We start from the raw sequence: 16,500 nt of genomic DNA, 5'->3' as shown, positions 1-16,500 counted from the left end.
CCTTACCTCGGTGGTCATTGAGAAGAATGTTCCTTGAATGACAGAATGCGATGGCCCAGTAGAAGGGAAGCTGCAGTCAGCTATCTGCCCACCACTGATCTGGGGCGCTCGTGTGGGGTGCTGCACCTCAGGCATCTACCCCCTGCTTAAAACACGTTGCCTTCTCTTGGTGATTGGAAATAAAGCCCTCTTCTGGACTTCTGGCTTCTATTCTTCCTCTTTTCTGTGAATTTATCAAAACTTGAGCAGCCAGAATCTAGAGCAGTTGAGCTTCTCAACATGCAAATGTACAGCTTTAGCAAGTCAGATAGCGCCTCCCTCATTTCCTGATTGGAGGACATCCAACATCATCTAGCACTTTCCTCCCCAGCCTGACTGTCCCTGGCCCGGCCCTTTTTATTGGTTGGATTTCAGTTCTTTCAATTGTGGAGGTTCAGCATTACATGTGGGCGTCACCTTGGGTGGTCTGCATTCAAATGCAGCCTGCCTAGGAACAACCACTCCGCCAGACTGATGCATTTTGATATTGGCACATCTCCTCCCCTCCTTCTTGCATCAGGGCTAAGCCCCCCCCCCCCTCTCCAGTCACACCAGAGCAACTTTTCATGCGATTTGACAAGTCGCACCCTATTGTCGGCAATGGAACAGTTCAAATCGGTGCAACGCCGACATTGCCGTGCCGCACAGATTTAAAAAAGCAGTTCCTGCGCTACTTTTGCCGGTTTCAGGTGCGGCTATTGCGTAGATATCTGCACATGGAATCGCACAGATGTCAGCCAAGTCGCACTGACACGCGGCCTTGAGATTTGTGCCATTTCAAGTGAAGTCGCACAATTTCAAAGTCGGATTTGGGGGGGGGAGGGGGTGACCGAGGCGCTGAGGGCTCAGCAGAGGAGTGCTGAGGAAGGGGGCTGGGATGTTTTAAGGAACCTGTTTTAAGGAATCATGGCTGGTGGGAGGGGCCGGCGTGCTGCTGTACAGCATGACGCCCGGCCCCGCCCACCAACCATGATCTGCCTGCATTGCATAGAGAAGCACAGAGACCCAGTGAGGATATGGATGGCAAATTTCATTAGCATGCTTGTGAGGGGGGTGGGGTGAGTGAGGAACCAAGAGAGGCAAAATATAAGCAGATTAACCCAAATGTTTAAACTAAAACTCCAAATTAACAGAAGAAAAGTGAGTAAAAAAATAAAAATAAAAAAATAAATAAAACACCAACATGCCAATTTAAAGTGAATCTTCACTGTGCCCTAGGGGGGGGGCGGGGGTACCACGAGGCCCTCCTGTAGGGGACCCGGACAGCAGGGAGATCGGATCAGGGGATCGCCGGAGGAAGCCGGTACGAGGATACAGGATACGAGGATACAGAGCGCCGTGGGGAAACTCCAGTGAACTGTCAGATAGCCTGGGACGCTGTGACCAATCAGAGCGTTCCGGAGGCTTAAACACGCCTCCATCATCAGAGTGAGTGCAGTACCTACAACAGGCCTTCGTGATAACCCCTGTCGGCGGCCATGGGAGTATTTGGGGGGTGGGGATTTGTGTTGTTGATAGGGGAAGATGATTTGTAATAGAAGGGGGGTGGTGGATAAGTGCTGGGATGGGAAAGAAGGGGGGGATTGTGTTGGGACTGGGGATTTTGGGGATGGTGGAGGGGGACACTTTTGCTGTGGAAGGGGGAAGAAGATTTTGGAGGGGGGGGGTTGTTCTGGGAGGGGCAAAATAGATTTTTGCTGGTGAGGGGTGAGAATAAAGTCTAGTGCAGGAGAGGAAATGGTGTTTTTGATGAAAGGGTATTTTTTGCAGAGGGAATTTTGCACTCTTCTTAGCCGTACACTGTAGGCGTTACACACCCCTGACTCCTGCGCTCTTTTTGTTTTGCACTCCTAATATGCATTACACACTCCTGTCCCTTGCAGTAGCGGATGGTGGGTTCACATTTTGCACCAACCCCCCCCCCCCCCAGTGCTGACCGGCACAGCACTGACCACCCGTGGCACCCACCAGACCACCTGCTGGACCACCCGCGACACTGCCCACCCGCCGGACCACCCACGGCACTGACCACTCACCGGACCACTCGTGGCACTTAACCGCTGTGTGGCGGTGCTCTCCTCCTCTCCTCCAGCGAGGGCAGCGGCGGCTCCGGTGTCGGCTCCTCAGGCTTCCTCCCCTGTGTGCCTCCTCTTCCGCCAAAGCGATAGGCGTCAAAAAGAATCTCCTGGCCCTTTGGCCAATCGGGAAACAAGTCTCGCAGACCTACCCCCTGATTGACGGGGAGGGACTGTAGTGTGACCAAAGCAAAAAAAATAAAAATGTTTTCGCTATCGTCACAAAACAGGGTGGGATCAGGACGCAGTGCTCTACGCCCGGAGCCCACCCTATTTTGAAGCCTAATCGAGCCTCTGGCTCTAATCATGTGCTTCAAAATTCACCCCCCCCCCCCGCCTATCTCCGCCATAGTAATTCATGTGTCCGGCGTCCTGAAAGGGGTCATGGATAGGAAGGGCAGCGGTGGTATTCAGAGGGGGGGGGGGGGGTGTGTACAATGCATGGGCCACCACTGGTCCCCTGCATTCTGTGCATAAGGCTCACAGGCTTTACTCTACACCTACGCATTCCGGATTGCAGACAGAATTGTCGAGATTCTGCCCATGATTCCCAAATCTGTGCAATTCGCAGGACGTGCCCTTTCAATGGCACCCCTTATCGCGGAGCGAAACTTCTTTTGGGTGGCAGGCATCCCACAAATCTGTTTGCAAGATTTTGCCCCCGATTTGTCGGGCAACAATCATGACAAGCGGGTGCCATGCGCCGCTAAAGTGTTCGGGTTTGGCTTGAAGAAAAAAGGTGCCAACCCTATGCCCAGCTGAACCTTCAGATGAAATCAGCTACTGTATATACATTTGAGGCGCATCAATACAACAAAAAAAAAAATAAAAACATGCAAAGTCTTTACAGTTGCCTTTCATTAGAAAGCAACCACAGCCTGATCAGAAAAGCCTGTCCCCCTGCCAGGATACAGCATAGAAGGCCCCCTTGCTCTAGGGTCCCCACCTGTTCGGGATCCACCTGAACAGTCCGGGTTTCGAAACATGTATCCGGGTTTAAGGCGGACTGAAACCCGGACACATTATTCAGACAAGGCTGTGGCTGCCCAAGTAACCAAGATAGTCGCATGCAAATCCGTTGCCGTCCTGGAGTTGTGGACAGCTATCTTGAGGGGCAGGTTCGGCTTTACTGGAGGGAAGGGCGATGATGTCAGCAAGACCAATTTGGCCACAACCACTGTTCACTGCGGCACCGCATTACTAACCTCCTTGGGGCACCCACAGGCATCCCAGGCCGCTAAAGTGTTCGGGTTTGGCTTGAAGAAAAGGTGGCAACCTTACCTTGCTCTCTGGGTAGAAGCAGTGGTCTCTCTGCAGAGGTCCAAACCCACTATGAGTCAGATCTACTGTATTAGAGCCGGCTGTCTGGAAAGCTCTAGTAGCAATAGTAGTTTCTTTCTTTGATGTGTAAGGAAGGGGGCCTATCATAGAGGCTGTTCCATGGCACAGCTATCACATTAAGGGTTGCTACCTTTTCTTCAATCCAAATCCGAACGCATTAGCTACTCATAGCAATTTATTTTAAGGGGGAAATGCTGTGGACTCTGGCGTAAATGGGGAACTCTGATGCAAGGGGGTTTCTGTTCACCAAAGCTCCAACTTACTTTAGAGTTCCCAGTATTTCCCCATAAATCAGGGTTCCCAAAGCCTCCCTTAGATCAGATCTCACAGGGCATCCCCTTATATCAGAGCCCCCCTTATCTTGGTGTACTCACTCGCTCAGAGGCAGGAGAGAGAAGGGAGGAAGGTAGGAGACTTTAGACATTGGACGGTGAGCTCCCTCACCCGAAAATGGAGGCTCAAGCATTGACACCTTTCATCCACGATGTATCTGTCGGCTGTTGAGCTTCACATTTTCCAGCCCATGCATCCCTTTGCTGAGTACAGAACACTGGGGATTGGCATGTGGGTGAGCACACAGAGGGGTAAAGGCGGGAGGAGCAGGAGGAAATCAAGCCCCCTCTCCTCTCCTGTTCATGTATGGTGGTGGGGCCCCGTCCGCACACCTATGTACTTGTGGTACTCAGTTACATGGGGAACCGCAGCCCATTCTCAATAACGTGTCTGGGTTTTAGTAGGTCTGAAACCCAGACACACGATTCCAAACCGGGACTGTCCGGGTGAATCCCGTACGAGTGGCAACCCTATTCACATAGTAGGCCTGTAGCCTTAGGAGGATATCTGCCCACCCCTGTATAATAAAACATGTAGATCAAATCCAAACGCCAAGCGTCTTAGGCCAGTTGGCCATAAAGTTATTTATCAATGTGGCAATGAAAGGAACGGCCCTGCTCTGTCTTGGTCAGTGGACCAAAAAAGTTCAGATTCATCAAGCTGTGAAGGCACTTCGGCATGTTAAAATGGCCCCTTACATGCAAAAAATACTGCTTTAATTAGTGCCGGTTTACACCGATGGCAGAACTCCCAGCGAATTCTGTGTGGATTCCGTACTGCATTCCAAATCGCAACCGGTTCATGTGAACTGCTGTGGGTGTGCATGTTTACCTAATGAAGCCCCAAAATCAGTTTGCAAAACGCAGTGCACATTCTGTGCAGCCAAAAAAAAGGGTCCTACGTGATTCTGGTGCGGATGCGGTCTGATTTGAGCCATGCAGAATAATGGCTGAAATCGCACTGCTGAAGAATTGCATGCGATTTGAACAGGAATTCAGTGCAATTCCTGTCTAAAATCGCATTGCGGTTCCCGCACCGCACAACTGTGAGCCGACACTCAGAAGGACCTGTCTAAGCAGTAACTTTTTCCACTGTCTAAGAAGTAACTTCATCCGGTATCTAAGAGGTCACTTTATGCGGTATCTAAGAGGTCACTTTATGCGGTATCTAAGAGGTCACTTTATGCGGTATCTAAGAGGTCACTTTATGCGGTATCTAAGAGGTCACTTTATGCGGTATCTAAGAGGTCACTTTATGCGGTGTCTAAGAAGTCACTTTATCCGGTATCTAAGAAGTCACTTTATCCGATATATAAGAAGTCACTTTATCCGGTGTCTAAGAAGTAACTTTGTCCGGTGTCTAAGAAGTAACTTTGTCCGGTGTCTAAGAAGTCACTTTATCCAGTGTCTAAGGCCGCGTACACACGGGCGGATTGTCTGCCCAACTAAGTTCGTCAGACAATCCGACAGACAGTCCGTCCAACTTTTAAATGAACGGACTTGACCACACACGATGAACAGACAGTCCGCTGAAAGCTTGCGCGATGACGTGTACAGCACGTACGACGGGACTAGAAAAACGACGTCCAATACACTGCAATGCAACCTTCGGCCGTGTAAATCCTTTCTGAGCATGCGCCATACTTAGTCCGTCCAACTTGCCTACACACGAGCGGACTGTCCGCTGAAACCAAGTTTGGACGGACAAAATGATGGAAATTCCGAAAGACTTAGTCCGCCAGACTGTCCGCTGAAAAAGTCCGCTGAAGCCCACACACGAGCGGATTATCCGCTGAAACACGGTTCAGCGGACTAAGTTGGGCAGACAATCTGTCCGTGTGTATGCGGCCTTAAGGCCCGTACACACGGTCGGACTTTTTGACAACAAACATGCAAATTAGCTGTCTTGGAGCAACATCCGACTGTGTGTACGCTCCATCGGACAAACTTTTTCTGTTTTCATCGGACTTTTGTTGGCTGTGCGAACGGACAAACTTTTTGACAACAGAAGTCCGATGGAGCAAAGTCCGACCGTGTGTATGCAAAAGCATCGGACTTTTGTACAAGGTACAAACACGCATGCTCAGAACCATTGCAAACGATCAGATTACAATACAGAAGTTGACCAAAGGTGGCGCTGGAGTCATTGAACGTCCTCTTTTGAAGTGGCGTCCGTACGTTGTGACGTCACCACGTTCGTGTTTGTTGTCAAAAAAGTCCGACCGTGTGTATGCAATACAAACTTGTGGACAACACACTTTGTACAAAAGTCCACGGAAAAGTTTGTACAAGTCCGACCGTGTGTATGGGGCTTAAGAAGTCACTTTGTCCGGTGTCTAAGAAGTCACTTTATCCAGTGTCTAAGAAGTCACTTTATCCGGTGTCTAAGAAGTCACTTTATCCGGTGTCTAAGAAGTCACTTTATCCAGTGTCTAAGAAGTCACTTTATCCGGTGTCTAAGAAGTCACTTTGTCCGGTGTCTAAGAAGTCACTTTGTCCGGTGTCTAAGAAGTCACTTTATCCAGTGTCTAAGAAGTCACTTTATCCAATGTCTAAGAAGTCACTTTATCCAATGTCTAAGAAGTCACTTTATCCAGTGTCTAAGCAGTCACTTTATCCAATGTCTAAGAAGTCACTTTATCCAGTGTCTAAGAAGTCACTTTATCCAATGTCTAAGAAGTCACTTTATCCAGTGTCTAAGCAGTCACTTTATCCAGTGTCTAAGCAGTCACTTTATCCAGTGTCTAAGAAGTCACTTTATCCAGTGTCTAAGAAGTCACTTTATCCAGTGTCTAAGAAGTCACTTTATCCAGTGTCTAAGAAGTCACTTTGTCCGGTGTCTAAGTCACTTTATCTGGTGTCTAAGAAGTCACTTTATCCGGTGTCTAAGAAGTCACTTTATCCGGTGTCTAAAGCCCCATACACACGAGAGAACTTATGTCCGACAGACTTCCAAAGGAGTTCTGCCGGAGTTCTGCCGGAGTTCTGCCGGAGTTCCGACAGAGTTCTGACGGACTTTTCGACTGAGCGGACTTGGCCACACACAATCACACTAAACTCTGACGGATTTGAACGTGATGACGTACGACTGGACTAGAATAAGGAAGTTCATAGCCAGTAGCCAATAGCTGCCCTAGCGTCGGTTTTAGTCCGTCGGAATAGCATACACACGAGCGAATTTTTTGGAGGGACCGGGTCTGGCGGAGTTCCGTCAGAAAAATTTGAAGCATGTTCCATATTCTAAAGTCCGTCAGACTTTTGCGAATCAAAAGTTCGTTGCAGCCCACACACGATCGAATAGTCTGACGGAATCATTCCGTCGGACTTTGGATGTTCAAAAGTCCGCTCGTGTGTACGCGGCATAAGAAGTCACTTTATCCGGTGTCTAAGAAGTCACTTTATCCGGTGTCTAAGAAGTCACTTTATCCGGTGTCTAAGAAGTCACTTTATCCGGTGTCTAAGCAGTCTCTTTATCCGGTGTCTAAGCAGTCCCTTTATGCGGTGTCTAAGCAGTCCCTTTATGCGGTGTCTAAGAAGTCACTTTATCCGGTGTCTAAGAAGTCACTTTATCCGGTGTCTAAGCAGTCTCTTTATCCGGTGTCTAAGCAGTCCCTTTATGCGGTGTCTAAGCAGTCCCTTTATGCGGTGTCTAAGAAGTCACTTTATCCGGTGTCTAAGAAGTCACTTTATCCGGTGTCTAAGCAGTCTCTTTATCCGGTGTCTAAGCAGTCCCTTTATGCGGTGTCTAAGCAGTCCCTTTATGCGGTGTCTAAGAAGTCACTTTATCCGGTGTCTAAGAAGTCACTTTATCCGGTGTCTAAGAAGTCACTTTATCCGGTGTCTAAGAAGTCACTTTATCCGGTGTCTAAGCCCTTGTACACACGGTCGGAGAATCCGTCGGAATGTGTCCTATCGGACCGTGTTGTCGGATAATCCGACTGTGTGTGGTATGCATCGGACTGATTCCATTGCAATATCCGTCGGACCCGATTTTCCAACTTGTTGGAAATATTTTCCGACCAACTGGTTCGATTGGACATACTCCGATCACGTGTAGAGAATTTTGATCGAACCAAGTGCCACGCATGCTCAGATCAAATTCCTACATCAAAGCTATTGGCTACTAGCCTGAACGTAGTCCCATCGTAACGAAATTACGTCATCACGTTCTGAATGATCGGATTTTTCGACAACTTAGTCCGACCGTGTGTATGCAACAGTTTCGGACAAGATCCGACGGACAAAATCCGACGGACAAAATCCGACGGATTTGGTTGTCGAAATCTCCAACCGTGTGTACAGGGGCTAAGAAGTCACTTTATCCGGTGTCTAAGAAGTCAGTTTATCCGGTGTCTAAGAAGTCACTTTATCCGGTGTCTAAGAAGTCAGTTTATCCGATGTCTAAGCAGTCACTTTATCTGCTGTCTAAGCAGTAAAAATGTCTGATGTCTAAAGAAAGCTGCTTAGAACAGATTTGCCATTTGGGTCCTTCACTGTGTTGACATCTTCAGGAAAACTGTATATTGTCTCTAGGGGCAGATGCATATTTCAAGACAAAGATGCGGGAGGCGGGATTTGTGTTGGGATTGACTTACAGAAGTAATGTCCAACCAGACACTCCAGGGACACATTTATTTTGTTATAAGTAGCCTTTTATGTTCCTCAACAAAAATTATGCTAAAATTTTAATTTAGCTTTAGCCTATGTTCAACTTTGGTTTTCTCTCCCCACTGCCTCCTGAAATCCATATTTTGAATGTCATCACATCCCTTATGTCACTTAGAAAGTTATGACACTGCTGAGTAATCTGTTTTCATACCCTCCCGCCCAAACAGCTGGCATGTTAATTATCACATTAAACTTACACCAGAGAAGCAAAACGTATACCCAAACAAGTTATGGCGAGGTGGACTTGGAACCAAGAAAACCCTTAACTAAACCAGTAGTGTATTTTTTAAGCCAGAAGGTATGGCTATAAGTTTGTGGCGACCTGACCATCACACCTATATGAGCTTGTTGGACATCAAATTCCAAAACCAGTGGCATATGGTCCATCATTAGGCAGCTTTGACAGCCTCTATGCCTTTGGGAAGAACTTATTCAAGATTTTGGAATGTGTATGTGGTCATTTTTGCCAATTCAGCCAAAAGAACATTAGTAGCAGGAGCCAATGTTGGATGAGAAGACCTGGTCAGCAGTTGGTGTTCCAATACATTGTTCTAATACATTACAAAGGCGTTCAGTAGAGTTGAGGCCAGGGCTCTGTGAAGACTGTTGTTGAGTTTCTCCACACCAAGCTCATCGGACCATGTCTATATGTTGGAACCAAGGCTCTATGAAGACTGTTTTTGAGTTTCTCCACACCAAGCTCATCGGACCATGTCTATATGTTGGAACCAAGGCTCTGTGAAGACTGTTTTTGAGTTTCTCCACACCAAGCTCATCGGACCATGTCTATATGTTGGAACCAAGGCTCTGTGAAGACTGTTTTTGAGTTTTTCCACACCAAGCTCATCGGACCATTTCTATATGTTGGAACCAAGGCTCTGTGAAGACTGTTTTTGTGTTTCTCCGCACCAAGCTCATAGGACAATTTTGGAGGGATGACCACATATTTTTAGCCATATAGTCTACCTGCACGTTTTGCTTCCATCAAGTAACCATTTTGGTTTTCAGAAAAGTTGGAATGATTACATTGAATCCAAGGAATGTGTTGATTCTGTGATTATCATCTACAAAAAATCTTATCATAGACTGGTGCCTATTTAGTTAACATGCTTGTCATTTAGTGGTGGAATCCCAAGGTAAATCCAAACCAAGGCTCGACCTCAATGGGATTTATGTTCATACTGATTAATCACACATCTCAAAAATATTCTGACTGTTACTATATGGGTTTAGAACACAACCTCCTTGATGGGACTTTTCTGTAAAATATTAAAAAGTGTTCCAAGAATTCAGCACCCTTTAATAATTGGCTTCCTTTAAAATATTATTTTTGTTTTCAATAAGCCAGAAGGGTTTCTATTGTCTCCACAAAAGCTCCTCACTTCAGAAGCAATCTTTCCTTCCCTTGCTTCCAAATTCCATGTTCTAACCAAAAAAAAGCCCTCAGGAATTCCTTCTGTCGCATTGTCTCCTCTTTTTCCTTCTGTCACTTTGTCTCCTCTGGTTTACTTGGCAGTCTATCCAGACAGTAACAGAATGAAGGAATACATTAGTAGCTACAAAAAAAAAAAAAAAAAAAAAATCCTCATAATCATCCAAAAAAAAAAATCTTGACTAATGCCCGCTTCATTTGACACATGCAGAAATTTAAATTCTTGCTCTTGCGTCAACGAGCACCAAATCTTAATGGTCAGAACATCTTCAAAAGAGTCTTGATATTCCTTGAAGTCTTTGATCCAGCTCTATGAAAGTGGTCTACTGTATAGTTGCGCCGCTGATGAAGCTGGAGTTCGGAGATGGTAATGAAGTCTTGTCGGAATCCCAAACGAGCCAAGATGTTCCACACTCTAAAGTCATTCCGGCTACACGTTCCTCTATCTCCCTTCTTATCTTGCCAGGAATATATATTTCTTGATCCCTACGGAACTTCTCGTCACCAGCCATGGCCCAATAAGAAATCCACTTACTGTAGACCGTCAGACATGCAAATCCACTTGTTTTACATTCTCCGTCCAGAACACGTTTCGCTCCTCATTATTAAATTATTATCACTTATTTTTTCACGTTTGGTTCAACCTAATCCAAACAATTCCACCTATATTTTCTAGCAATCCTTACTTGAAGCTTCTCCACGTATCCAGTGTGTGACATATCCATTTATTTTCTTCAGAATTGGCCTCAAGTTCACATTCATGTACCTTATTCGTGCAACTAATCAAAAACGACTTGCTGCTCTGTCTCGGCCTGAGCATTCAAGAAAGGGTAGCAGAGATCATTCGTGTATAGTGATAGGCTTTATGTTGCGATAGGCTGGCTGGCACAAAGCAGATGGACCAATGAGGTGTCATCCTCGGTCTGCTTCTCACATAAATTGCCGCACAGGCTTAAAACCTCATTGTGGCTGTATAAAAAAAAAAAAAGGTGTGGCATCTTGTTCATTCATTAACTAAATGGCATGAAATCGCAGCCAGAGAAGCCAGCAAATCACGTATCCAAATGGAACAGAATTAGGACACAACAGACGCAAGAGGAAATATTGTGTGATGAACATTTTTTTTTTTTGTTTTTTTTTTTTTGCAAGAATGAACAGTTTAAAGCCAACAGTTTTCCTCTAGATCACGGAGATGACTTATTAAGATGCAGGAACCATGAATAGGCAATTCCGCCAATCAACTTTCATCAGCATAGAAAAGTCAGAAATTACGAACAATATTTTTTGATTAGTTGCGGTTGTGAGTTGTAAGCACTCCATGCGTTGCTCCTTTCCCTCATTGAGCAAACAGTTTTATGTCTAGACAGTTCAGCTAATGCTGCATAGTACTAAAAGAACATTCGTTTCCCCCCTTTTTTTTGCTAAAAGAAAAGGTTTAAGATTAAGATGGGGTTTCAGGTGCATAGGACCATGCCATGAAGACCCTTATAGAATGGGCTGGGGGCATGTGAACCATGAGGTGGAAGACAATGAGATTTAATGATCACCAATGTTCATTTAAAGGTGTAAGGCAGGATGGCAGGTGCCATGCCATAAAGACCCTTAAAGAATGGGCTGGGGGGATGTGAACCATAAGGTGGAAGACAATGACGTTTAGTGATCATCAGTGTTCAATTAAAGGTGTAAGGTATAATTACAGGTGCCATGCCATGAAGACCCTTATAGAACAGGCTGGGGGTATGTGAACCATGAGGTGGAAGACAATGAAGTTTAATGATCATCAATGTTCAATTAAAGGTGTAAGGCATGATGGCAGGCACCATGCCATGAAGACCCTTATAGAATGGGCTGGGGGCATGTGAACCATAAAGTGGAAGACAATGAAGTTTAATGATCATCAATGTTTAATTAAAGGTGTAAGGCATGATGGTAGGCGAGATGCCGTGAAGACCCTTATAGAACAGGCTGGGGGCATGTGAACCATAAGGTGGAAGATAGTGAGATTTAATGATCATCAATGTTCAGCTACAGGTGTGAGGCTACTTATAAATCAGTGATTTGGTTGATTTACTTATGTCCCCAGCCTGTTCTATAAGGGTCTGCATGGTGGCAGGTGCCATGCCTTGAAGACCCTTATAGAATGGGCTGGGGACATGTGAACCATAAGGTGGAAGATAATGAGATGTAATGAATATCCATGTTCAATCAAAGGTGTAAGGCATGATGGCAGGTGCCATGCCATGAAGACCCTTATAGAATGGGCTGGGGACACGTGAACCATAAGGTGGAAGGTGATGAGATTTAATGGTCATCAACATTCAATCAAGGCTCCTTCTAAATCGGTGATTTGGTTGACTCACTTATCCGTCCGCTGAGGCTATCAAGGCTAATCAAAGGTCTTATTTCATATCAACGAACAGTTTTGGTAAGGAAATGCCTACTGATAGATACTGCTGATCACGTAAGTGCATGCAGCGTCATGTATAATGATATAGGTAAAAACTCTTCGAGAGGATGGAAAGAGGGGAGGGAAGATGGAGGGAAATGGAAGGTTTGGAGAGTGAGAATGGGCAAAGGAGTGTGATAGGAAGAGAAGGATAGAGAAAGAGAGAAAAAGGAGAGATAGACGGGGAAGAAGGGTGGGTAGAAAAAGAGAGAGATAGAGGAAGAGGTGAAAGGAAGATAGAGATGGATGTAGAGAGAGAAGGGTGGATGGAGAGATGGAGACATGGATAGGAAGAGAGGGGGAGATATGGGGAGGCATATGAAAAGAGAAGGATGAATTGATAGAGAGAAGAGATAGAGAAAAGCCTGGAAAACAGAGATCAAAAGATAGGAAGGTAGACAGATGAATGTATATTAAAGAAATATATAATACATTTAAAGAGAGAGTGAGAAGGAGCTGGAGCATGAGATAGATAGATAGATAGATAGATAGATAGATAGATAGATAGATAGATAGATAGATAGATAAGAGGATGGATACTAAATTACTAGCAATTAACTTATTTGACCGAACCTAAACAATCAATCATCAATGCCACCGACATAATAATCACATGCATTGTCTATCTCTAATTACAGTTTTCAGTTGAACGACGATGTCCTCATCCCAACCAATTTGACAAAACCCATAGAACCCCAACACGCCCAGCTCCATATTAACCAGCCAGGTTTTTTTTTTTTTTTTTTCCCAGCACCTCCATCATTTCTCTGCTCCCGGCAAACCCCACCCTGCTGGCTCCTTTCACCATTCCACAAGTGATGCACGGTCTTCCAGCCACACCTTTAACCCCCTCATCACCAGCAGGGACCACAGCCATGGAGAACGACACCAGAGCCAAATCCCAAAAGGGGGTTGGGCGTAATGCTTTAATCCAGCAGTGCAATCACTGAGTACACAGGTGCAATCAACCACATTGTCCACTTCCAAATCTGGCAAGGTCCAAACCTGTCAATCAATGAATGTCACTCTGATCATCGCCTATATTCCTAAAAGGGGAGGGGGGGGAGGGGGAACGTTAGGGTAGCGTCATCTTACTAAGCAACGATATTCCCTTATATATTCTGTTTAATATTCTCCAGCTGTAAACCATGCAGATCTCGGCCACGCCACGTCAGAATTTTTGAAAAGCCCATTTTGCCCATGAAAATTCTCGTACTCTACAGAGAAGCCAAATCACTGAATCGCAATCAAGTGTCGGGGAAATGCAAATTGCACATTGATCAGCCACTTGTTACACAAACCTATTGCCATTCATCAATGGATGACAAAAAAAAAAAAAGGAGGGGGGGGGGGGGTGGGGTGTTGCAATCGAATGCAGACCTAGATATGTTATTTAGCTGTAGTTTTTTTTTCTATTATTTTATTTTACATTTTTGCATTTTTTTTAAAATTTTTGCCATTTGCAGCTTGCAAAATGCAATTCCCATTTAGAGTTTTTTTTTTTTCTACAATCATCATCAAATTTGCAATAGAATTTTTCTATTCTTTTTTTAAAATGTTTGCATTTTTTATTGCAATACCCCATTTACAGTTTTTTTTTACACAGTCAGCATCACATTTGCAATAGAACATATATTAATTTTTTCTATTTTATTTATTTTTTGCAATTGCATTTCCCCATTTACAGTTTTTTGATACAATCAGCATCAAATTTGCAACAGAGCATATTACATTTTTCTATTATTTTATTTTAAATATTTGCATTTTTTTTTTTTTTTTTGCAATTGCATTTCCCCATTTACAGTGTTTTTTTTTTTTTATACAATCAGCATCAAATTTGCAATAAATTATATTGAACCCATGGCATTTTTTTCCATATGTCACCCTAGTTGTCACCTGCATCCCTTGGATGCTAACAGGTCCCCCCCCCCCCCCCCGGCATGGACCAGGGGCGGGGTCCAATGCTGCACGCTTGTCTCCCAGCTGTTTCAGCATCAGGACCGGTATTGCATGCAAAGGCTTAGAGAAGACCCCCTTTTTTTTACCCCCCCCCCCCCATTATAATTCTCCACACTTAATTGCTTTAGCATCCATCTCATTGTTCCCCTTAATAAAACAACAGGTCTAATCCTACTCTCCACTCATCATCCAGACGTGCCTGTAATCCTCCTACACGGGGGCTCGTTACATTGTAACATCTCCAGAAAAAAAAAAAAAAGATGGAAGCCCACCTAGCCGAACTTACTACTGGTCTGGTAGCCGGTTCTGGATTGGAAAAATACATTTTAAAAATGATAACAGAACAAGACGAGCACCGGTTCGGGCGCCGCCATTCCCAATAGTAGCCAGATCCGGATTGGAAAAAAGAAATTCAAAAATGATGTGAGCGCTGGTAGGGGGTTCGGGCGCCGGCATCCCAATGGTAGCCAGATCTGGATTGGAAAAAGAAATGGAAAAATAACGCAAGCGTCGGTAGGGCGTTTTGGGCGCCGCCACCTCAATGGTAGCCAGATCCAGATTGGAAAAAGAAGTTAAACCAGGGTAATGCGAGCGCCCTGTAGGGCGTTCCGGCACCGGCATCCCAAATGGTCGCCAGAGCCAGATTGTAAATGGGAAATGTAAAAAAATGATACCGGAACAAGATGAGCGCTGGCAAGGCATTCGGGTGGCGCCGCCGCTGCCATCCCAATGGTAGCCAGATCCAGATTGGAAAAAGAAGTTAAACCATGGTAATGCGAGTGCCCGGTAGGGCGGTAGGGCGTTCGGGCACCGGCATCCCAATGGTCGCCAAAGCCAGAATAGAAAAAGAAGTTAAACAATGGTAATGCGATCGTCCCGGAAGTGCGTTCGGGTGCCGCTATCCCAAATGGTTGCAAGAGCCAGATTGGAAAAAGGAAATGTAAAAAAAATGATACCGGAACAAGATGAGCGCTGGCAGGGCATTCGGGTGGCGCCGCCTCCGCCGCCATCCCAATGGTAGCCAGATCCAGGTTGGAAAAAGAAATGAAACAATGATAACGCGAGCACCGCCAGCAGTAGCACAGATCCGGACTGAATAAAAAAATAAATCATTTTAAAAAATGATAACGGAAAACAAAAAACAAGCGCCGGTAGGGCGTTTTTCGGTGCCGCCGCCGCCATTCCAATGGTAGCCAGATCCGGATCGGAATAAAAAGAAATTAAACAATGACAACGCGAGCGCTGGGTAGGGCGTTTCAGGCGCCACCGCCAACAGTAGCACAGATCCGGACTGGGAAGAAAAAAAAAAAAGAAATGTAAAAAATGATAACGGAAGACGAGCGCTGGTAAGGCGTTTTGGGCGCCGGCACCGCTGCCATCCCAAACGGTAGCCAGATCCGTATTGGAAAAAAAAATAAATGTAAAAAAAAAATGATAACGGAACAAGACGAGCGCCATGGAATGGAAAACGTTTTTTTTTTTTTTTGAAAGTTTAAAGAAATTGAAATTTCCCCAGAGTTGGGCGATATGGGTGGAGGTCGGTGTTGGAAGAAAGGGAAGCCCCCCCACCCCTTCCTCCTCCTCCTCCTCCTCGCTGGCTCGCCATGGTATAAGGCTTCGATATAGGGATGTATGGGGGGCGGGGGGGTGGTGATGGTTTACCTGCTTAGTCCTTCTCATACAGCACAGCATGGTTGAATTGGTTGGTCTACTCTCCTCCTTCCGTCCTTTCTCCTTCTTCTCTTCCTTTCTGTGCGCCTTCTGTCGCCCCCTCTCTCGCTCACACACGCAGGCACGCTCTCTCACACATACAGCGGGGGGCTAGCTGGAACTGAAGAAATGCTTCCTTCTGCACATCACACACATGCACGCCCTGTCTCTCTCTCTCTCTCTCTCTCTCTCGCTCTCGCTCGCTCTCTCGCTCCCTGGATCTTCCACTGTAGACTTCTTCGTTGGCTCGCTGACTGCTCGCCTCTCCTCATCCCGAGCCCTCCCCGTCCTCGTCAGCCCCCCCCTCTCCTCCTCTTTCTCTTCTTCCTCCTCCCAGTCCCCCCGTCATGAATATTTAAACGGCGACAATCTGTACCCAATTACCGCGACTTTCCCTCTACAGAAAAGAAGGGGCTTTTTTTTTCTTTTTTTTTTTTTTTTCTACCTCCACGCCTTGGTGTCTTTTACGTACTTATGTCATTTGGACCCCCCCGGACC

The 16,500-nt window shown here is 45.7% G+C and overlaps 1 protein-coding gene across 1 annotated transcript in view; it reads right to left on the bottom strand.

The window, feature by feature from the left end:
* GAP43 (growth associated protein 43) overlaps positions 1–16,267 on the bottom strand; it is a 151,832-nt gene extending 135,565 nt beyond the window's left edge. The window contains exon 1 of the mRNA XM_077479701.1: positions 15,955–16,267. Coding sequence (XP_077335827.1) covers positions 15,955–15,984 — 30 coding nt within the window. The 5' untranslated portion in view covers positions 15,985–16,267. The remainder of the gene's footprint in view (positions 1–15,954) is intronic.
* Positions 16,268–16,500: the final 233 nt, after the last annotated feature.

Source organism: Lithobates pipiens, unplaced genomic scaffold (assembly GCF_037356315.1).
Source record: "Lithobates pipiens isolate NorthernLeopardFrog02 unplaced genomic scaffold, aLitPip1_a1.2 Scaffold_16, whole genome shotgun sequence".
Taxonomy (NCBI): Eukaryota; Metazoa; Chordata; class Amphibia; order Anura; family Ranidae; genus Lithobates; species Lithobates pipiens.
This window is presented reverse-complemented; position numbering and strand designations above follow the sequence as displayed.